Source organism: Sorex araneus, chromosome X (genome assembly GCF_027595985.1).
Source record: "Sorex araneus isolate mSorAra2 chromosome X, mSorAra2.pri, whole genome shotgun sequence".
In the NCBI taxonomy this organism is placed as follows: Eukaryota; Metazoa; Chordata; class Mammalia; order Eulipotyphla; family Soricidae; genus Sorex; species Sorex araneus.
This window is the reverse complement of record NC_073313.1, coordinates 58129807-58153068: the sequence shown is the minus strand read 5'-3', so window position 1 is coordinate 58153068 and position 23262 is coordinate 58129807. Positions and strand designations below refer to the sequence as shown.

Here is a 23262-nt window from a genome sequence, read left to right as displayed (position 1 = left end):
TGTACAAATTCTCAGCAAGAACGGGCTCCGAGTCTTGCTCTTGATCTTCCCACAGTGCCTGCATGCAGGGAGTCCCAGGCTTTAGGCCCTGGGCAAGAGAGGCCGCCGGGAGGCTGCTGGGAGCAGCAATGCGGGCCAGGACTGTGACCCCTTTTCCCCGGACACTGTGTTGAAACAGGTTCTCGCTCAAAGGTTCTTGCCAAGTGCACAGAGATGAGTCTCCTCTCAGGCACTCAGCAGTGTGAGGTGGCCCGCTGCTTGCACGTAGCTCACACTTTGGACTGCCTCTCATCTGTCCACTCCTGCTTTGTGCTCTGCAGAGCTTGTGTCTTCTGCTCATCCACCTGCACGTAGTCTACTCTGTGCTCTTCTGAAAGAAGTTTCTGAAGAGGGAGAGCAAAGGCTTGTCATGACATCCAGTTAAGAATTACAGTGAGGGTCAGCCCTCTGCCTCTGCCTTCCAGGCTCTTCCCCATGGAGGTCTGAGCACACTTTTAGAGCACACTCTAAAATTCAACATGTGCATACACACAGTATCTCCTCACTCTGATCCTCCAACTGTGCTCTAGCATTGGACTTGCTGCAAGTGCTACAGCAGGAGGGAGGTGGAATCTGCCTCCACACTCTGTCTTCTGCCTGGACCCCCACAGTGGGGCTGCTTGGTGACACCAAGGCCTTGTCCAGCAATGGACTGTTGCAAGACCCTGAGATCTACAGCTCTTGGACTGGACTGCAGGTCACTGCCCCTCCAGACTAACACGATTTTCTTTATTTTTTGGTTTTGGGGACACACCCGTACTCAGGACTCAGTCCTGGCTCTGAGCTCAGAGATCACTCCTGACTAATGAGCCTTTTGTATTTGCAGCTCTTCCTCTTCTTGCTGGCTTTTCTGGAGTCTCAGCTCAGGTTGCGAGGGTCAGGATAAAAGAAAGTGGCTGTTGAGCTTTCACCACGTTTTTTTTTTCTGTATGCAGCACATGCATACACATACCATATGTGTATGGGACATCCTGTTTAGCAAATAACTTTTCTTATCACCTATCATGGTTTCAGGCTCAATTTACATGATGACTGACCATCATTTGCTCTAAAGTACCCCCAGCTGTCCAGTATACCCTACCTCGCACAGCACAACACTAGCTGAGGCTGAACAGGTCTGAACTAATAAAAGGCCACCGCAGGTTTCAAAGTGGTGGCTTTTGATTTCTGATTCCACCTGATATAGGAATACTGTCCAAAGACATGGACACTGCCTGATCTGCCATTCCAGACTGTTACTCCATCTGCATGGCCCCCACCCCACCCTCAACTCTGCCTGGAGGGACTGGGTATCACTGTGAGGCTGACGTGAATATTCTTCACTGTACATGTCTGCATTTTCTAGACTTTCCAAAGAGAACAAGCAGGGTAGCACCATTAGAATGCGTGAAACATAAATGTAAACACCTGGAAATTCTCAGACACTGAGTCCTTCATACCTGCTGGACAGGAGCTGGTGATGCTGAATTGAAGTCCAGGGCTAAATAGTCCAAGCTGAATTTCTTGGTCAACATCAGTGATCCCCTGCTGACAGAGCTGGCATTTCTATGCTCCTCCTAGGGACCAATACAGCATGACTTAGTAGTGTCTGGTTAGGCTGCCCAAAGAAGGCCAATGAGGCAGCTTGCTCCTGAGCTGCCATCAGACCATAAAATGGGGATCCGCGGAGATGCATGAAGATTGGCAATCACATGGAAAAGGTGGGTGACATGTGAACTCATTCAGTCCTCCCCCAGAGCAACACCTTTATTCACCTTGAAAAGAGTTGGTGAAAGTCTCCCCCAAGAGTTCATGTTGCAGAGCTGATGGAATCATGAAAATTTCCAGATTAAAGCCTGAAGGAGCCTACCTTTGATACTCAAGTGTTAGATCACATGCCTGCATGAGTGAAGCCCTGAGATCAATGGTGCCCCAAGCATTGCCTAGTATAGCCCCGGGGTCCCCTGAGCTCTACTGGTTCAAGCACCAAACCACTGGCCTGAGCATTGCCTGGAATGATCCCAGGACCCCTGAGAATTGCTGGGTGTGGTCCAATATTTTGGGAGAGCAATACCTGGTGATCTCATGACTGACTCCTGGCTCTGCACTCAAGGATCACTCCCTGCAGGCTTGGGCTTGGGGTGCCGGGGATTGATCCTGGGTCAGTCGCATGCAAGGCAAGTGCCCTAACTTGCTGTACTTATTACTCTGGCCCCATGGTGTGGTCCAAATAAAAACATTCTCACAGGTTGTGTTTATCTTTCTTCTTTTTCTGGCTTACTTCATTTAACATGACATGACATATGCTGCTGTATTTAGAATAACTGGAAGAGGGAATGCAATGTTTTAAAGGTGGGGGGAGTGCCCAAGTTAACCTTGGCCCCAGAGCATAGGGAGAAGGAAAGAAAGAGTGGAGAGGAGGAGGAGAAGCGACAGATGAACAGCAAAGGGTCCCAGGTCAGGGGATTCAAATACAAGGGTGGTGTTAAGGAAGGATAGAGCCAAATAGCCAAACCACAGAGTCAGTAACATTGAAATCAGAAGACCCAAACTGTTAACAACTGGACTGAGAAAGATGCCTGTCAAAAGGGCAGGCTGGAGGTGGGGGATATGGGAGGGAGGCTGGGAACATTGGTAGAGGGGAGTTGACACTGGTGGAGGGATAGGTGCGGCAATATTGTATGTCTAAAATTCAACTATGAAGAACTTTGTAAATCACGGTGCTTTAATAAAGCTTTTAAAATGAAAAAAAATCTTACAGGGACTGTGGTATATCTCAGTGGCTGAAGGAACCTATCTTGTAAGTATGATCCCCAGTGTCACACATGTGATCTAAGAATGGTGGATCTGTTGTCTGGAACCCTTGGTGCTACAGCAGAGTGTGTAATTCCCAAAGCACAGCCAGGTGATATCTGAGCACTGAAACTACAGTGTGTCACTCCAGTGCACCACAGTAATGCCAGCAAATGCTACAGCCAGAATGTGCTCAGCATTATAGGAAATGAGTTGTGGCCCCTGGTGGGCACTGCGGAGTGTGCAAGCAATGCAAGCAAGAGTGTGTGTGTGTGACTCCTGGTCACTGTAGCAACAATGAAGGGAAGGGAAGAGGCGAAGTGGAATGCTCTAGCACATTCATCCACATACCAGCAAAGGCATCCCAGATGCATGTGAAGATACTCTGCATAATTCAAAAAGTAAAAATGCCAATGTAGCATATACCCACAGCCTCAAAATCCAGTTTAAGCACCCCTATCTTGAATCTTGAGTTTACTTAAGTTTATGAGTGCATAGCAATAGCACAACGGGTAGGGCATTTGCCTTGCACATGGCCAACCTGGGTTCAATTCTTCTGCCCCTCTCCGAGAGCCCGGCAAGCTACTAAGAGTATCTTGCCAGCATGGCAGAGCCTGGCAAGTACCCATGGCGTATTCGATATGCCAAAAACAGTAACAACAAATCTCACAATGGAGATGTTACTGGTGCCCGCTCGCACAAATCGATGAGCAATGGGAGGACAGTGCTACAGTGCTATAATCATCTTCAGCTCCTCTACTATTGTGAAGGTTTATAAAAAAAAACATACATATTGTCTATACATTTCTCAACACTGTTTTTGCCCCATAGCATGCATTTCACATCCAATGTGTTACTCTACTAGCCCAATTTCATTTATTTCATGGAGCACCTATTTTTTAGAATGATTTCCTTCACTACCCCCTACCAGTGAAGAGGTGCTGCTTCCAGTTTGGGGGCTCTTTTTTTTTCCTTTTTTGCGTCACACCCGTCAATGCACAGGGGTCACTCCTGGCTCTGCACTACTTAGGAATCACTTCTGGGATGCTGGGAATCACTTCTGGGATGCTGGTTGCATGCAAGGCAAACACCCTACCCGCTGTGCTATCACTCCAGCCCCAGTTTGGGGGCAATTACAAGCACCCATGCCCCAGAGGTGGGCAAATGCAGACAGAATTGCTGGCTTATAGGATATACGTACCCTCAACTTTGGTCACTGTCTTGTTTTACAGGGGCTGTGCTTACACAAACCTGAAAATTCTTCTTGCACCCTATCCAATTCTGGCTGGTGTTTCAATGTTTTCCTGACCGGCAGTGGGTAAAATCGCATCGCCGTGGCAGTGGTATTCTCCATACAGTTTATTACTAGTTAGTCGATTAGATACCTCTCTGTGTGTTCAAAGGTCATTTCCTTTTTCCTGTAAGTAAAGTTTTGGTTTGTGTTTTCTGTTTGTCTTGCTAATTTTTTTGTTGAACTACGGATATATGTTCCCGATTTTTCCTCATATATCCAGGAGAGTAATAATTTGTTGGTTACATCACAAAAAAATTCATCACAGACCATAGTTGTTCTTTCTTTTTGTATGTATGTGTTGGCAATGCAGAGATGGAGCCCAGGGACTCCACATATGAGGAATGTCCCAACCATGGGATCACCTCCCACCGCTATGATTTCTTTTTAACAAAGAGCAGCCTCTCCCTTTTAACATAACAGATCACTATTTTGCCAAGTGGCTTGTTTATCCATATGAGGTTATAATTTGTTTCTCCATATTTTCTAAAATTACAAAGCCATACCCTTCACATTTAAAGAACAATCCACCTTAAACCGATTTGAACATACAGTAGTGCAATCAGGACAGGATTCATTCCTTGCTGGTTTTGCCTGCATAGCCATACTTTCCTCAATAAAGTAGCCTCTTGTCCTATGTTTGGAACTGTCTCCAGGCGTTCCTGTAATCCCATTAGCATACAAGTGGGCCTCTGCACAGGACTAATCTGTACCAATGACTGAACCTATTTTACCATTTTGAATCTTAACATTTAGAATAAAATAGCCTCCATTTCCTTCTTCCAGAGTGTCTTGGGTAACCCTGACCCTTGAATTGTCCAACATACATCTTAGAATTAGCACCAACATCCCACAAAACACTCTTTGGAGATTTAGTAGCGTAATGTTTTGAATATTTGAATTTTCCAGGGCCAGAGCGATAGTACAGAACGTAGGATGCTTGCCTTGCAAGTGGCTGACCTTGATTAGAGCCCAGCACTCCATAGGGTCTCCTGAGCATTAATAGGAGTGATCTCTGAGCTCAGAGCCAGAAGTGAGCCCTGAGCACCACTGGGTGTGGCCCCAAAACAAACACAATTTTTTAGAACCAAATACAAAGATCTATCTTTCCACTTTGCTTAGCTAAAGTCTCTCAAGAATTTTTTTCCAGTGATCTCTTACTGAACCTTTGTTATATTCATCCCTAGACACCTAAATGCTTGTCATTGTAAACGATAGTTTTCAAAAAATTCTACTTTCTGGGGGACACTGAGATAGTATAGGGATAAAGGCAATTACCTCACACAGAGACAACCCACAGTCACTCTCCATATATGGTTCCCCAAGCCCCACCAGGAGTGATCCCTGAGCATAAAGCCAGGAGTAAGCCCTATGTACCACCACGTATGGCTCACAAACAAGAAATTAAATTCCACTCTCCCATCGGTTCCCGGGCTGTGGGGGGGCTCCCCTGGAACCCCTGAACTGCCTGCGCTGCGTGGACGCGCCTCTGCTCCTCTGTAACGCCGAACTCCCAATCAGATACTGACAAACAGGATCGGGACTCCGCCTACCAACCCGAAGGGCACTCTCCCACCCGCCTACCCCGCCCTGTCCCCCAAGAGATTACTGGGGGCGTGGCCTGTAGTGCAGGGGCGTGGCCTTAAAAGGGGGCGTGGCCACTTGCCAGAGCAGCGGCCGCTTCTGTGGCCAGAGTTTTACTTTTTCTTACATTACATACTCTATAACCTGTTTCTTTAAAAATCACCCTGGCCATCTAAACCATTTTTTTGCAAAAATAGTCCTTTAGCCGAGTTGAACTTCACAAAAGCTATCAGTGGACAATAGAATCTCCACAAACTCCTCGTAAAGACAGCATAGCCTTAATCATCATTAAAGGCCCCACATAAACCAAGAGGAGAGGCTGAGGATAAGGAAGTATTCTGGAATTGGAACAAAGTTTCCAACATCAACTTAGCACCAACAGAATCCCCCCCCCCTGGAGAAAGAGAGAATAGGGATAGACAACTAGAAGGCTACAACTCTAGACTTCCACAACACTATGAAGAAACAGCGAAAATCCCCTCCACGAAGAGAAGATGAAGAAAAGATTCCAGAAATCTCCAAAGTGTCCACCCACATACTGGACCTCTCAGAAAAAGAATTCAGAGAAGAAATCTTGAAGAGAGTCGATGTACTCAAAGCAACCATGGAACAGACATCCAATAAATTAAGGGAGGAGATGAACGATGCTTTGGAACGGTCAACCAAGAAAATGCAAGAAGAAATGAGATCAGAAATTTCAAAGCTACAAACAGATGTCACAAAGCTACGAACAGAAGTCACACAAATAAAGGAGTCGGTAGATGAATTAAAAATCTCAGTCGGTGCCCTCAACAGTAGAATGACTACAGCCAAAGACAGAATCAGTGACATTGAAGATGAGCTGCAGAAAGCTTACAGACAACAACAAATAATGGCAAAAGACCTCAAAATGGCTATAGAGAGAATCAGAGTCCTTGGGGATGACTTCAAGAGGAACAACATAAGAATCATTGGAGTACCAGAACCACAGGGAAGTAATCCCAATGAAAAAAACACAGTCAAAGTCATCATTGCCAAGAACTTCCCAGAGCTGGAGAAGGCAGGCATCCAGATTCAAGGAGTCCGAAGAGTACCAGCAAAAAGAGACCCGAATAAAAAGACTCCAAGGCATATTATAGTCAGAATGACGGATGCAGTGGATAGAGACACAATTCTGCAAGCAGCAAGGTCAAAGAAGGAAACCACATACAAAGGAGCACCCCTCAGATTTACAGCAGACCTATCAGAGGAAACCCTCCGAGCCCGAAGACAATGGTGGAATATAGTGAAAAAACTCAACGAAATGAACGCTGCACCAAGAATACTCTATCCAGCTAAGCTCTCACTCAAACTCAAAGGAACCACACACAATTTTATGGATAAATAACAGCACAAGAATTTCATAGACTCAAAACCAAACTTAAAAGAAGGAGTAAAGGGGCTCCTGTAAGACAAGAAAAATCCCTACAAGCACAACAAACCCCTACAGAAAGATGGCACAAAACCCCATGACAATAAACTCTCTCAATGTCAATGGTCTAAATGCACCAATCAAGAGACACAGAGTGGCAAAATGGATTCAGAAACTGAACCCAACATTCTGCTGCCTATAAGAAACACATCTGAACGGTCAGAGCAAACACAGACTCAAATTCAAAGGATGGAAAACAATCCTTTTAGCAAACAACTCCCTCAAAAAAGCTGAGGTGGCCATACTAGTATCGGACAACATAGATTTCAGGTTGAAAAAGATTAGAAGGGACAGCAAAGGCCATTTTTTACTAATCAAGGGATAATCAAGGGATATAGCAGGAAGAATTCACAATCCTAAAATTATATGCACCTAATGAGGGATCAGCTAAAAACGTAAAACAACTTCTAACAGATTTTAAGGCAGACATTGCTAGCAATAGAATAGTAGCTGGAGACTTTTAACACTGCCTTTCACCTCTGGATAGAACAACAAGATTAAAACTCAGCAAGGAAACACTGACCTTGAATGAAGAAATGGAAGAGAGAGGGCTAATAGAGCTATACAGGGTTTTGCATCCACTTTAAAGAAATTAATTCAGAGTAAAGATCTTAAGATTATACCAGAATCCATGGTGGTTTTTTCTCTTTGGATCACACCTGGCGATGCTCAGTGGTTACTCCTGGCTCATGCACTCAGGACTTACTCCTGGTGGTGCTCAGGGTACCATATGGGATGCTGGGAATCGAACTTGGGTCGGACGTGTGCAAGGCAAGCGTCCTTCCCGCTGTGCTATCGCTCCAGCCCCAAGAATCCATGTTTTTTAAAGAAAAGCATCCAAAATTTATGTGGAAAGATACAAAAATAGACCAACAAAAAATCTTAAGCAAGAATAAAGTTGGAGAAAATACACTTTCCAGTGTAAGATTTATTGTAAGTGTTCAGTAATGAAGACCTTGTGGTCTTCATAGGCACAATGACAGATGCAGAATAGAAACACAGAATGGACACAGAATATGGGAAAGCAGATGAATAAGCGCAACTGACATTTTACAGAGGTGAAAGACAATTCGAGAAAGGGTACTGGAACATTTGAACACTCATACCCCCAAACCATCCTCAACAGCATTTTATGCCTCATACAAAAATGAGCTCAAATGTACCATTGGCTTTAATGCAAAACTTTAATGATAATACATTTAGAAAAATGGAAGAAACTCATAATGATGTAAGGTTAGACAAAGAGTTCTTAGACATAACAATCCATGAACAAAAAAAGTAAACAAATTGGGCTTAATCAAACATGAAATGTTTTGATCTGCAAGAAACAGAATGGAATAAAATATGTGCAAGTCACATATTCTTTGGATGACTTACATATAGTGTATACAAAGAGCTCTTAAAGTCAGTGAGAGAAACCTATGGAAACTTGGGCAAAAGAAGTCAAAAGACAGTCCACCAAGGAAGATATAAAATATCACCCACGCATAAAAATACTTGCAATATCATTTCAGTCATTCAGGAAATATATACGACAACCACAGTGAGATATCTGACATATCTGTTAGAATGCCTACATTCAAACAAACCAAAACACTATGATAGCTAATGGTGCACATTGGCGGAGTGATGGGAACACTCACAAAAGACTATTGAGGTGCAAATGGGTAAAGCTCCCATAGACTAGGTTAGGGTAGTATAGTGTAAGTCCTGACAGTTTATTTTCTTTATCATTTTTTGAAAAGTGCCATCTTTAGGCTTTAGTTGCCAAGGCATATAATTGAATGTGATGATCTCAAATACAGTGCCTGCCACCTTCCTGGTTAAAGACCCAGGCCACCTCCTAACACTAAGACTCCTTGGATTAGACATCTTGGATGATTTCAGTAACTGGCCATTTATTTGGATCACTTCTCTTTGCATTCTCTTAATTTCCACTCTGATGTTATAGATCCATCACCAGTCTTCCCATGAAACTCTAGGCTCCCATCTTCAAACCCCATGAGGTCAAAACTCCAGTTTTGTTTTCTCTCTGTTTCTGTCCCTCTGTTCATCTATCTCTCTACTTCCCTAGAATCTGGTGTGGCCCTAGGTGTGCCAAGTCCTTTGCAAGTCCTCCAAGTGCTAAACTCATGTTTCAGTTTCCTGACAACTATTGCAACCACAGTAAGAACCACATGGTCTATTTAGCCAAAACAGCGGTTACTGAGAGCTCAATATAAGTTCATAACTGAGAGCATCTTTTACAGTTAAACACAGAACTGATGACCCACCAGTCTCAACTTGTATGCCTTTACCTTGGAGCAGGGCTTTCCAACAGTGCCACTATAGTGGATGCTTGCAATCACATCATTACTCATGTGGGAGGCCATCCAATGCATTGTACAATGTGTAGCAGCAGCCCTGAACTTTTCACAAAACACCAGACACAACACCCCTTCTGCCCCAAGATGTCTCTAGACATTCCCAAACTTTCCTGGAAGGGCTAGTCAATCACCCCTTGCTGAAAGCCACTGATCTAGAGAAATAAACGTTTATGTCCACACAAACACCTGTAGAGTATCAGGAGTAAGACAAGGATGCCCCCTTTATGCTATAAGTTATAGTCAAAGCAGTAACTCGAGAAAAGAAACGAGGCTGTGGAGATAATTGCTCAACGGTCAGTGGCACATGCCTTGCATATTCAAGGCCCTGAGTTCAATCTCCAGTACTATGTGGACTTCTGAGCACTGCTAAGATTCCAACCTGGAGGTTCCCAGCATCATTGGGCCCAAGCAGTATGGCACTACCTGCACTGAACATTGAAACATCTTCTGATTTGGTCAAGTAGCACCAAGGGTGGGCCGCAGGCCTTCTGAGCATTGCCTGGGAGCCCTTTCCCCAAAAAGAAATAAGGTCATGAAAACTGGGAGACAGGGAGCAAAATAATCTGTTTGCTGATAACAAATTTTATGTGTAAAATTTCTAGAGATTTCACTTAAAAATCAACACTAGACATTAATATAGCAAGGTCTTAGGATAGAAAACCAGTACCCAAAATTCAGGTGCTTTTCTATACACTAACAATAAACATCCTGAAGAGTAAGTAAATCAAGAAAAATTTAATTATAATAATCTCTAAAAGAATGAAATATTTAGAAATAAATTTAACCAAGAGAAAAACTAGTTGAATGAATGCTACAAAACATTGTTAAAAGGAACAGAGCCATAATAAATGAAAAATACATGCTATGTTCATGGATTAGAAAATTTAATATTGATATTACTCAAAGTAATCTGCAGAGTCAAAACATTCTCAATCAAAATCCCAATTACATTTTCTGCAGAAACAGAAAAAAGTCTTAGAATTCAGAAGACATCTCAAGGAACTCTGAATAGTCAAATCAGTCTTGAAGAGAACAAAATTGGAGGACTCAGAGTTTCTGCTTTCAAGATGTAGTGCAAAGCTTTACTAATCAAAGAGTGGGACTGGAACATGACCAGACATATATCAGTGGATTAAAATGAAGCACCCAGAAATAGGCCTCATATATATGGTTGACTGTTTTTCAGAGAAGATGCCAAGACCATCTGAAGGGAGACAGGTCAGTCTTTTCAACAAACTGTGCTGAAATGTCTGAAATATCCACATGTAAACAGAACCTAAATAAAACCTTACTTCATATGCAAAATTTATTATAAAAGCTTAAAGGACCTACTCATAATAGCTAAACTAACAAACTGTTAGCAGAAAACATAAGGGAAAACTGAGTAACATAGGATTTGGTAATGATTTATTAGATATAATATCATAAACTGTTATAAACTGTAAGGGGAAAAAAAGATTAATTTGACTAAACTTTGGTACATGGAATGACACTACCAGGAAAGTGAAAGATGGTCCACTGTTTGGGGAAAAGTATTTCAAATTGTGCATCTGATAAGAAATTAGTGTTCACAGTATAGTTTTCAGAAAGCTCCTACAACCTCAAAATAACATAATAATTCTAAAAATAAGTAAAGGGCATGATTAGGTAATCGCTGGGAGTGGCACAAAGGTCCCCTGGTCACTCTTGAGCACTAACTGGGAGTCCTCCTTCCCAAACAGAATGAAACTGTAGTAAAATGCCAAAATGTGGTTGAATCTGGAAAATACTACATTAGGTGAAAGAAGAAAGGCACTAAGGGACAAATATGGCACTGAGTCCAGTTATATGAAGTCCCTAGAATAGGTAAATTCACAAAACAGGAAGTTGAACAGAAGTTACCAGGGCTGGGGGAAGGGTGAGGGAGTTAAGTGTTTAATGGGGACCAAATTTCTGTGTCGGGTAACTGACAGTGATGATGACATCATGAATGCACTTGATGCCTTCTCAGTGCACATCTAAAATGGTTTAAATGGTCAATTACATAGTATTTGTATTGAACTACAGAAAAAAACATACCCCCACACAAAACAGTCTGTAAAAGAAAGCTTAGAACAATTATATTTTTAACTTTCCCCAAACTTGAACCACTCCAAAGCTCCTTCAGCGGGGGAGGGGATGAAGGAGCACTGGCACATCCGTCCATAGGCAATACCACTCAGCAATGCGACAGGAAGCACATGGATAAACAGCACAATCTGGATGCATCTCACAGACATGCTGATGAAGGAAAGGAGCCCATCTCAAAGGTGCCACTTGTTCTGGCTCCACGAACGTGGCACTCTCAAAAAGACAAACTAGAGTTCTGATTTCCAGGGACTAAGGTTGGGAGAGTGCCCCACTGAGGCAGCGGAGAGCACAATTGATCTACTGTAATGCACAGAACTGCACTCCACAGAAAGTCCGTCTCACTGAAAGAGAATTTGAAAAGTAAAAGTATTATAACACTATAAAATGACATGTAATGTGATATAAAACCTAGAATCCTATTATAAACGCCTACTAATTAAAATCAGATTAAAAATCACATAAAATTATGCTGCTTCATCTAAATTTTCTATACTTTCACAACATGTACAGTGACTAAAAAGGATACATAGCTTTAGTCTAACAAAACTTGTTTACTAGTCCTTGGACTATGTTTTTATGTTCATATGAGAAGCTATCCCCAAAGAAAAGAAAATCATGCATATGAATAGGAGTAAAATCAAATCCAAATTGGATTAGTTACATCTACAATAAAGGGTTTGTATCTAGAATAATGTAAATGAAAGTTATTCGAAAACACTGAATTACAGGAATTGCAGAAACACAACTAAATTAGATGGAGCAGCCTTTAAACATACCCACTTGGGGCTTCCTCACAGCTTCTTTCTTGTGTCCTAGGCTCTTAGTCTGCTGTATAGAGACAGTCACTGACCCAGGATGATCAACTTAGCCAGTAAATCAGTCCTAACCACGCTGTGAACGAAGCATGGGTCCTTCTAAAAAGCTCACAAATCAGAAATGGACTTCTAATGTCCAAATAACTCCACATGAGCTTTTAGATTCACTTCCCTTCTCTGTTCTTGAAGATAAAACACAGCTGCTTAGCATCCTTTATAAGTGTTTTCTCCTAGATGTGTCCCAAGGGCCCATGCTAAGTGTGAAGAACATTGGAATGACCGCAGCAGATTTGTATCTGAGTTATTTTCCATCTGTATATATAGTTATATACTTAAAGCACAATTTTTATCAAAAAGAAAGGAAAATGAAGCATGTCATTACTAGTAGATTATTATTTTGAGAATTTTTTTGCCTATTATCCTCATGGTGAGGGCAGAGTTATCTTCTCAAAAAATGTGTAATCACAGTATCTTAAACATTGTTCTAAGATGTCTTTTCAAAATGTCCGCAGTTGAAACAGAAATTTTCTCTAGAGAGACTTTATTTTGAAATCACAAAATGGCCATAGTTCAGGCCAAAATGTCTAAGAAATATAAGAGGTGCTAGTAGTCCCTTTCTTTATCCCCTCAAATGGGGGGGGTGGAAATGAACAGAAATTTTCTCAAAGAAAACCAAATGGCAAAAAGATACATGAGAAAATGTTCTACATCACTAATTATCAGGGAGATGCAGATTAAAACAATGAGAGATCATTTCATACCACAGAGACTGGCCCACATCCAAAAGAACAAAAGCAACCGGTGTTGGTGTGGATGTGGGGAGAAAGGGACTCTCCTTCACTGCTGGTGAGAATACCAACTGGTTCAACCCTTTTGGAAAATAATATGGATGATTCTCAAAAAATTAGATATTGAGATCCCATTTGATCCAGCAATACCACTCCTGGGAATATATCCCGGAGAGGCAAAATGGTATAGTAGAAATGACATCTGCATTTGTATGTTCATTGCAGCACTGTTTACAATAGCTAAAAACTGGAAAAAAACGGAGTGCCCAAAAACAGATGACTGGTTAAAGAAACTTTGGTACATCTACACAATGGACTACTATGCAGCTGTTAGAAAAGATGAAGTCATGAAATTTGCATATAAGTGGATCAACATGGAAAGTATCATGTTGAGTGAAATGAGTCAGAAAAACAGAGACAGAATAGAAAGATCGCACTCATCTGTGGAATAAAAAATAACAGAGTGGGAGGCTAACATCCAAGAGTAGTAGAGATAAGGACCAGGAGGTCTGCCCCACAGCTTGGAAACTGGCCTCACATGCTTGGGGAAAAGGCAGCTGAGATAGAGAAGGGAACACCAAGTAGAGAATGTTGGGAGGACCCATTTGGGTTGAAAGATGTGAACTAAAATTAGACTATAGACAGAACATGAAGGCCACTGAATACCTCTATTGCAAACTAGAACACCCAAAAGGAGAGAGAACAAAAGGGAATGCCCTGCCACAGAGGCAGGGTGGGGTGGTGGGGTTGGGGTGGGGGTGGTGGGAGGGATACTGGGAACATTGGTGGAGGAGAATGGGCACTGGTGGAGGGATGGGTATGACTGAAATGCAAACATGAAAGTTCGTAAGTTTGTAACTGTACCTCACGGTGATTCACTAATAAAAAATTTAAAAAATAACAAAAAAATCCAGTTCTTGGACCAGAGAGATAATAGCTGGGGTTAAGGTGTTTGCCTTGCATGCAGCCAACCTGGGTTCGATTCCTGGCATCATATATGGTCCCCTGAGCACTGCGAGGAGTGATCCCTGAGCACAGAGTCAGGAGTAAGCACTGAGCACTGCTGTAATGGCCCCCAAAACAAAAGCAATAATTCAAGTTATCAGTGGATTACAAAGTGAAGAACAAAGAAAGGAGAACAGAGGGAAGGAGGGTTGTCTGTAACTACTGTGTCCTCCGAGTGCTACAAGGAGCTCAGAATATAGAAGAGAAAGTCGACTTCAAATATGGGTTTGTTCCCAGTCTGAAAACATTGCAACCTGCTATTACAATCAAGGGCAGGATTTCTCAAGGATAAGTTTCCTTTATGGTGAACTCATAAGGATATAGATTGGGGGTGAGAGGATGTGAAACATATAGGATTACCATTGGGATGTAGCTTTCTTCCTCTTCTCGTGAAACAGGACTGGCAAAAAATCTTGCAGAATTAAAACCATTTCTTTCTGGAGAGAGAAAGCTGGTCCGATTGCTAAGAAGAAAAATATAGATGAGGTTAAAGCAATGTCTTACAGCTGCTCTGAAAGTCGGCCAGAAACTGACATAACCCCCGTGGGGTTTCAGCCCTCCCCTTCACATACAACTTCCTTCCGGCCACAGCAATTCCTGAAGCAGCTCTGTTCCACTTGGGGGCAAATCGTTCCCAAATCTCACAGGGAACTTTTTTTCTTTGTGATCTATAAACACTTCAGCCTCATGGGAATCAAGACCATCCTTCTATTTGTCAAGCGACATCCAGCAAGCTTCAACTACACTGAAACCAAGAGGCCTAAGACCAGAATTGTCTGTGCAGGATAAGGAAACTCACCAAGGCACAGTGTGGGTCCTGGTTAGAGACGCATGTTCCCGGATGGTAGAGAGATTCCTCAGGTCAAGAGGAGGAGGCCGAGCTACAAGATAAAACACATGATCCCCGTTCTCAGTGCCTAGGAAGTCAAGGCCAGACTGGAGGGAGCAGCACATCCAATCCACATTCGTGAAGATGAGGGCCAGGTTCATGGCCACACTTGACCCAGGCTCACTGGGAACAAATGGCCACATGACTGGTGGGAGTTACCAGTGATACATTTCCTGATGGCTCCTTCTATCTTACAGTTCTAGGTGATGAAGAAGATTGTGACCTAACTGAGTCCCCATCCGAACCTCACACCCAAACTGGAAAATTTCCCTTTCTCATCATAAGGTTCTAATCTTCCCCTCTTCCAGTCTGTCTTCCTGAAGGTTCTTCTGCCTAGGACATTCTTCCCCATCTTCCAGCCTAGTCAGACATCTTTGGATTTCAGCTTGGAATCCTCTCCTTTGGGAGGAATTCTTAGACTTCCAGGCAAGTTTAGGCTCCAAGGCTTGGGCCTTCCTGCCATCATATGTTTATTCCCCATGGTCTAGCCCCACGAGTCTCCATGTTTTTCCATCCATGGTCCCTTTCCAACCTTGTTTCCTTTCGGTGGGCCCCGATTCTACTGTAAGCAGTCTACTTTCACGCTGTGCCCACCCCACCTCTGAACTGATGCCACTGTACCTCCGGATGCAAGGGGCCATATGGATCCTGAATGAAAACTGCTGCTCTGGACAGGGCCTCTGCATGCGCTGGGGGGATGGGAAGAGGGATGGTTCTGTTTGGATCACTGCAATAGCCACGACAGGAGTAGAAGCCCTAACCTCTGATCCTTCTTCCTCAGTGTCCTGCCCAGCACTCCTCCAACACATTCTTTGCCTCCACCAGACTATGTGTGCAGAGACTGTTTCAGTCTCTCCCTTGCACCAGAGCAGAGGACTGACATTCTGAGTCAGGGAAACGCAATCACTTTCCTAGGAGCCTCAGGCACATGCTGAGAGGAGCCCTATGGTCCCTGGAGAAAGGGCTTCCTTGCTGGCATCACAACCAGACTGCAGGGCCACTAAAAAGCCACCTGCAGGCTGGGTCTCAGGCCCACCCTGCATCCAAATCCCTGAGAGGCAGTCCCACAGCCTATATCAGTTCCACAGAGACTCTCTTCCGACCACCAGACCCACACGTGCACATGGGGCATTTGCAATGCCATGTTTTACACCAAAACAAAAGGTTAAAGTCGGTGCCTCACCTGGACGGCCCCTCCCAACTGTCCGGCAGCCACATTCCTATGTTCAAAGCATTCTGTGTGGCGCTGCGGCAAGTGAGTTGAGCGAAATTGTATCTACGTCTACTACAATGTCTCCCTCCATGAGACAGGTCTCTATGAAAGTGCTTCTGACCTGAACGAAGGGTTCTTGCCTCTGTCTGAGCCCAAGTCGGGCTCTTCCTTCCTGTCTAGTGCCAACTTTGCAATTCTCCTGTTTCCAGTAGCTTTTCCCATTTCCTTTTGTTTCTTCTGGCATGTCACAGAAGAAGGACCCCAGAGGAGCCGGGCACCGAGAAGGTGGACAGCAAATGGGGAGTCCAGTGAAGTGAAGGGACATGGGCGTGGGGCAGGGGACAGAGGATTTCTCCACTTCCTAACTCCTGCTTGTTTGTGAAGGGAAGTGGGCAGGCTGCTTTTCCTGTCTGTTCCCCGCCCCACCGTGAGGCTGAGCGACCCAGAACAGCCACCTGCAAGCCCTGCAGAAGGGGCCATGCAGGGAAGTGCACTCTGCTGCCCAGGGCCACACAGCCTGACTTCCATTCCCAGCCTGTGGAGCCGAAGCAGAACCAGATGGCCTCTGTCCGCAGCTGTCACGGCAATTCTCAGGCAGACAAGTAGCCCAAAGTGAGTCTTGTGAACTGAATGTGGCTTTGCCTGCTGCACTGACAGGCTACGGTGCCTTGAAGTCGCAGCCCTACCCAGCCACCTGTCTCTAGGCAAGTGGGAGGGGCTCGCCCATTCCCTTCCCCAGGCCCTGCACCACTCACTCGTCCTCCCGCACAGCAAGGCATTGGTGTGGCTTACGTTTCCTTTGTGGTTTGAGATCTCTGTTCACTGGTGGAGGCTCCAGGTCTGCAGGCAGTTCAGGCAGGGGGCTGGACAGGCCCCCAGAACTCATGGGGATGTAGTCATCAGGGCTACAGCAAGCCCCCATGCTAGGAGTGGCCTGCGGGCCCATGGGCACATAGCTGTCCTCGGCGCCAGCTGAGACCGGGGGAGACATCGGGGAGAACCGGCATGGCTACAAGAAAAGAAGGAGCCACAGAGCAGTCACAGAAAGTGCACCAAAGGTTTCGGTCACACCTCTCAAGTCCTGCGGCAGGAAGGAGGTTAAGGCGTGGTCACAGCACCTGAAATCCAGTGGCCTGTCTTAAGTAGCTTCCTGACATACCAGTGCCATGACTGAGTTCAGGAGTTGCCAGACAAGTCCAAGGCCATGAAGGGCAGCTGCAGGGTCCTCCAAACCAGAGTGCTAAGTCCCCCAACACATCAGGCAGAGAGCAATCCAAGTGCCAAACTTACCAAATTTAGGCTGAGCCGCTTGTCCCGGTACCTTAGGGACTGGCATTCCGCGTCAGCTGCAAGACACAAGAGCAGGGTAATGCAGAAAACAGCACACGTGCTGCCCATCCCTCAGGGCTGTGGTTTCCAAGGGCCCCCGTGTCCCTCCACATGGACACTCCCCACCAGCCGCCAGTCTGGTGAAGCAGGTAACTAAGCAGTAAAGAACAATGGGTTCAGGCATGGTGGAGACTACCCTGGACGTCAGGGAGAGGAGAGGGTGTGCAGGAGCCCTGGGCAGGGAGGGAGAATGGCACGCACAGACATGTGTCAGCATTGCAGAGCCAGGGGCTAACTGGGGAGCACTAGGTTCAGAAGCAGCAGTCAAGGAGTTGGGTACAGGCACAGAGCAAGGACAGCCAGGCTGAATTGGAAGGCAGCATGCTCTCTGGCCTAGACTCAAAGGAATGGGGACTGGGGCAACTAGCCGCCTACACCACACAGAATGGGAGGGTGTCACGATTGGGGTCAATGAGAGAAATGGGAGCACAATGCCCCAGAGCACCTCAAGTTTCCCAGAGCAGCAAGAAGGAGCACAGGGTCAGCCTAAGGAAGAGCAATCTCAGTGTCCTGGATTGGCCATTATGCAAGGCAAATGCCCTGCCTGTTGTACAATTGCTCTGGTATCCCCATTCTTCCTTTTTTTTGTTGTTTTATTTTATTTTTATTTATTTATTTATTTATTTATTTATTTATTAATTAGTGAATCACCATGAGGGTATAGCAACAGATTTACACATTTTCATACTTGAGTTTCCCTCATACAATGTTCGGGCACCCCTCCCTCTACTAGTGTCCATTCTCCACTACCAGTGAACCCAGTATCCCTCCCACCTCCCAGTCCCATCCCCCCTCTCCCCCTCGCCTCTGTGGCAGGGCATTCCCTTTTGATCTCTCTCTCTTTTTGTCTCCCTATTCTTCTTTAAACTCCATTGAGAGTCTCTGGCTACTGTAACGGATACAGGAATGAACATAGGAATATGTATATATCTATCTGGAGTGGGACTGCTGGGTCATCCGGAAGCTCAATTTTCCATCTTTTGAGAATATCCAGACTCTGGTTCATAGTGACTGTGGCAGCTGACACTCCTACCCACAGTGCATAAGGTTCCCCTTTCTCTGCATCTCCCAACACTCGGTATCTCTTACTTTTTTAATGGATACCATTCTCACAGCTTTGAGATAGTAGCTCTGTGTGGATTTTATTTCCATTTCCCTATTAATAGTGATGATGGGCATTTTTTCATGTACCCATTGGCCATTGGTACAACTCCTATATGGAGAGAAAAAGCAGCCATTAAGAGTGGGGCCGGATCTTACAGGCCCCTGAGTTGGCCATGTGTCAAACAAAAGTGACTAAGTTGGGATACTGATATTAAAAAGCAGATTTGTTTAGAGATGGAGACAAATCTGTGTAAGTAGGTTGTAAGCAGCTATTTGGGGAAATAAAATTAATAGGAGGCTATTGGATAATAAGCAAAGACGTATGCTGGGGCTGTTTACACTCAATTTTCAGCTATGGGGATATATAATTGCATTTTTTGCTAGTTATATACATGTCTAAATAAACCATAATTAAAATATTTTACTTAAAAAAAAAAGAGTGGGGCCGGAGAGATAGTACAGCAGGTAGGGTGTTTGTCTTGGCTGGGTTCGATCTTCAGCATCTCATATAGTTCCCTGAGCAGTGGCAGGAGTGATTCCTGAGTGCAGAACCAGGAGTAACCCCTGAGCATCACCGATGTGACCAAAAAAGACAAAAAAAAAAGAGTGTAGGCCTTGAATGCCTGAGGTCCTAGGTTCAATCCCTTGCAGGCTGTGCCAAACAGCACAGTCAGCTTTGCATATTCAGGCAGTATATGGAGGAGAAGGAAAAACAATGTGTGGAGGGTGGGGGGAGAAGATACAGATGAGAAGCAACATGGGCAAGGGTCAGTGTACATTGGTGGTGTTAAGGGATGGTAGAACCAAATATTCAAACCACAGAGTTAACAACACTGAAAGCATGAGATCCAAACTTCAATAAACAAACAGGTGCCTGTCAAGATGGCAGGCTGGTGTGGGGATGGAGGTCAGAAAGGGAACTTAGGAGGGAAGATGAACCTTGTGACAGAACCGGTGATAGAACATTGTATGTCTAAAATTCAACTATGGTTAACAATGTAAATCATGGTGCTTTCACAAAATGAAATGAAATGAAATGAAATGAAACACAAAAAGGGAAAAGACAATAAGGGAGGGGCTTGTGTGGTAGAAGCAGTGGCATTATATATCCCCTTTATGGGGAAGAGTAGAAGGAATTGGGGAAAATTCTGAGTACTGAATTGGCATATGAGAGCCTCAGTCTCCCCACTCATAAACATTAAGTAAATAAAGCAAAAAAACAGAGCATTCTAGGAACTTCATATTACCTCTGTGTTAATCCTTGTAGCATTCTAATATGCTGCCAAAGTGGGGACTGCATGTTTTTCATAAGTATGATCATCAAATCTAATAAGATATTTATTTTATAAATAAATACAACCTGAGCCCAAAGTATGTGTTACACAGAAGACTGATGAGACATAAGAACTGAAAGAGGAGCTGGAGCAATAGCACAGCGGGTAGGGCGTTTGCCTTGCACGCGGCCGACCCAGGTTCTAATCCCAGCATCCCATATGGTCCCCTGAGCACTGCCAGGGATAATTCCTGAGTGCAGAGCCAGGAGTAACCCCTGTGCATTGCCGGGTGTGACCCAAACCCCCCTCCAAAAAAAAAGAACTGAAAGAGTTCATTTCTTTACTAGATGGGGAACTGTCCAATTCATGAAGCATTTAAAAAATCCAAGTTAGTCTTGAAAATTTTTAAGGGGCTAGAGAAATAGAACAATTGTTAGGGCACTTGCCTTGCATGTGACCATAACCCTGGTTCAAATCTCAGCATCACATATGGTCCCCAGAGCACTACCATGCAAAAAAATTATTCAATCTATATTACCCAAACTATAATAGTAACTTTAAAAATATGGAATAGGGGCTGGAGCAATAGCACAGTGGGTAGGGCGTTTGCCTTGTACGGGGCCGACCCGGGTTCGATTCCCAGCATCCCATATGGTCCCATGAGCACCGCCAGGAGTAATTCCTGAGTGCAGAGCCAGGAGTAACCCCTGTGCATCGCCAGGTGTGACCCTCCAAAAAAAGCGAAAAAAATAAATAAAAATAGGGAATAAAGATCAATATTTGGGATAAAGATAAAAATGTAAGAAAAATTAAAAGCCATGCAAAACAGAGTATAAAGTCTAAAATAAATATTACTCCTCAGAGGAAAGCCTGTAAAAATCAAGAAGAGGTACTATTTGAAGACATAAAGTCTTAGATTTTTCTCAACAAGTTGAAAGACACTGGTTTTCAAATATAGGATTCTGAGTCCCAAGAGCAGGAAAATTAAATCAAAGCATGAACACCTTGTCAAGAAATTAAGGAACAGCAAAGAGAAGAAAATTCTTGGGGCTGGAGCAATAGCACAGCGGGTAGGGCGTTTGCCTTGCACGCGGCCGACCCGGGTTCGAATCCCAGCATCCCATATGGTCCCCTGAGCACCACCAGGAATCATTCCTGAGTGCAGAGCCAGGAGTAACCCCTGTGCATCGCCGGGTGTGACCCAAAAAAAACAAAAGAAAAAAAAGAAAAAGAAAATTCTTACAAAGAAACTTAAAAGAATGACATGTGGTTTCTCAGTTGCTATAATTAAGATGACAAGAAAATGGTATTATGGAAGAACTTAGCATCCAGAGAAATGTTGGAGAACAAAACAATTTTAAGAAGCCATTTGAGGAAAACAAATTATCAAATGCTTCCTTTTCAGCAGGTCCAACTTTAGGGGGGAGAAACTCCAAATAATAATAGTGAGGTTTTTTTGTTGAAATATTGAATGCAATCAAAGTAAAGTGAAAGTAAGGTGAAATTTATCAGTTACACAGGCGGGATGGGGGGCTGGGGAGGTGGTGGGGTGAGGGGAGGTATACTGTGATTCTTGGTGGTGGAATATGTGCACTGGTGAAGGGATGGGTGTTTGAGCATTGTATAACTGGGACTTAAACCTGAAAGCTTTGTAACTTTCCACATGGTGATTCAATAAAAGAATAAATTTTAAAAAAAGAAGCCATTTGAGGGCTGGAGAGATGGTACAGGGGAAAGAAGCTTGCCTTTTACATAGGTGACCAGTGTTCAATTCCTGGCATCTTACAACGTCTCCCCAATCCCTGCTAAGGAGTGATACTTGAGCACAGAGCCAGGAGTAAGCTGTGAGCTCTGTCAGGTGTGTCCCCCGCCCACAATCTCCTATTTATGGGCAAAGACAACAGAAAAAGAGTTGGTTCATAGAACTTAGCTTATAGGATGAGGGTAAGGGTGGAAAGGAAGGGGCATTTGGGACTTTGGTGGAGGCAAGTGGGTACCTGGTGGTGGTGTTGAAATGATATATGTATTAAATTACCACTAATAGTGTCATAAATTATAATCCCTCAACAGAGATAAAAATAAAATAAAAAGACATTTTAAAACAAATATAATCAGAGAATTTACCAAGAATCGACTTAACAAGCCACAAAAATGAATCAAATGAATCTTAGAGGAATTCATGCCATGGAAGGGGTTAAAATGTCAGAAGCTAAAAACTTGACTGTAGAAATATCAGTGAATGCCTATCTAGTGGGATTTTAAAAACTAGGATAGAAGTGAAATGCTATATGATATAATATTAATTTGAGAGAGACGATCAGACCTAAAATATTGTAAGATCCTTGCATATTTAAGATGAAGATACTAATTTTCAATATCAAGCTAAGTATTTCTGGTAAATGTAGAAGGCAACAATTCAAAAAATAGAGACAGAATGCAAAACTTTCACAGTAACAGGTTAAAAGTGAAATAAAGATGGGAGTTGGAGCGATAGTACAGCAGGTAGGGCATTTGCCTTGCACATGACTGACCCAGGTTTGATCCCTGGCACCCCAACTGGTCACCTGAGCTGGCCAGGAGTGATACCTGGGCACAGAACCAGGAGTAAGCCCTGAGCACCACTGGGTACGACCCAAAAAGCAAAAAAAAATGCTGTACAATAGGAGTACTAGAAAGAAGAAATAAATATGGCATAACAAATAAGGAATCTGATGTAAATGGAGTAACCTTTCAAAGTTAAGAGACAGAATAAACTGGAAAAAAATCAGAATAAATATGCACATGCTATTTTTAAGAACAAATTCTGCTATAAATATGGATAAGATAGTGGTGAAAAGATGCAGGAAAAATACTCCATGCAGATATGAACGCGAAGAATGCTGGTGAGCACTGACTGCAGTCTTTGGCTTGGGCATAGCTCTAGTACCATCACTATAAATCAGACTGCAGCCAAAACACAGAGCCCTACAAATTTATAGCTGTTTTGATTCATTAGAAAACTGTAAAAATCTGAGTAAGTATACATAACTGTGAGTTAGGTAAAAAGAAGCACTGTCTGTAGCAGCACTGTCTTCCCATTGTTCATCGATTTGCTCGAGCGGGCACCAGTAACGTCTCCATTGTGAGACTTGTTACTGTTTTGGGCATATAGAATACACCACGGGGAGCTTGCCA

At 43.7% G+C, this 23262-nt stretch overlaps 1 protein-coding gene across 3 annotated transcripts in view; it reads right to left on the bottom strand.

Moving 5' to 3' along the window:
• Positions 1-269: 269 nt before the first annotated feature.
• GAB3 (GRB2 associated binding protein 3) overlaps positions 270-23262 on the bottom strand; it is a 79316-nt gene continuing 56323 nt past the window's right edge. For 2 of the 3 annotated variants that reach the window (XM_004606487.1, XM_004606488.1), the window contains exons 5-10: positions 17612-17667; positions 17114-17330; positions 15019-15100; positions 14580-14682; positions 1479-1595; positions 270-383 (exon numbers count right to left, since the gene is read on the bottom strand). In XM_004606487.1, coding sequence (XP_004606544.1) covers positions 270-383; positions 1479-1595; positions 14580-14682; positions 15019-15100; positions 17114-17330; positions 17612-17667 — 689 coding nt within the window. The remainder of the gene's footprint in view (positions 384-1478; positions 1596-14579; positions 14683-15018; positions 15101-17113; positions 17331-17611; positions 17668-23262) is intronic. The other variant, XM_012932286.1, reaches the window with a different exon arrangement.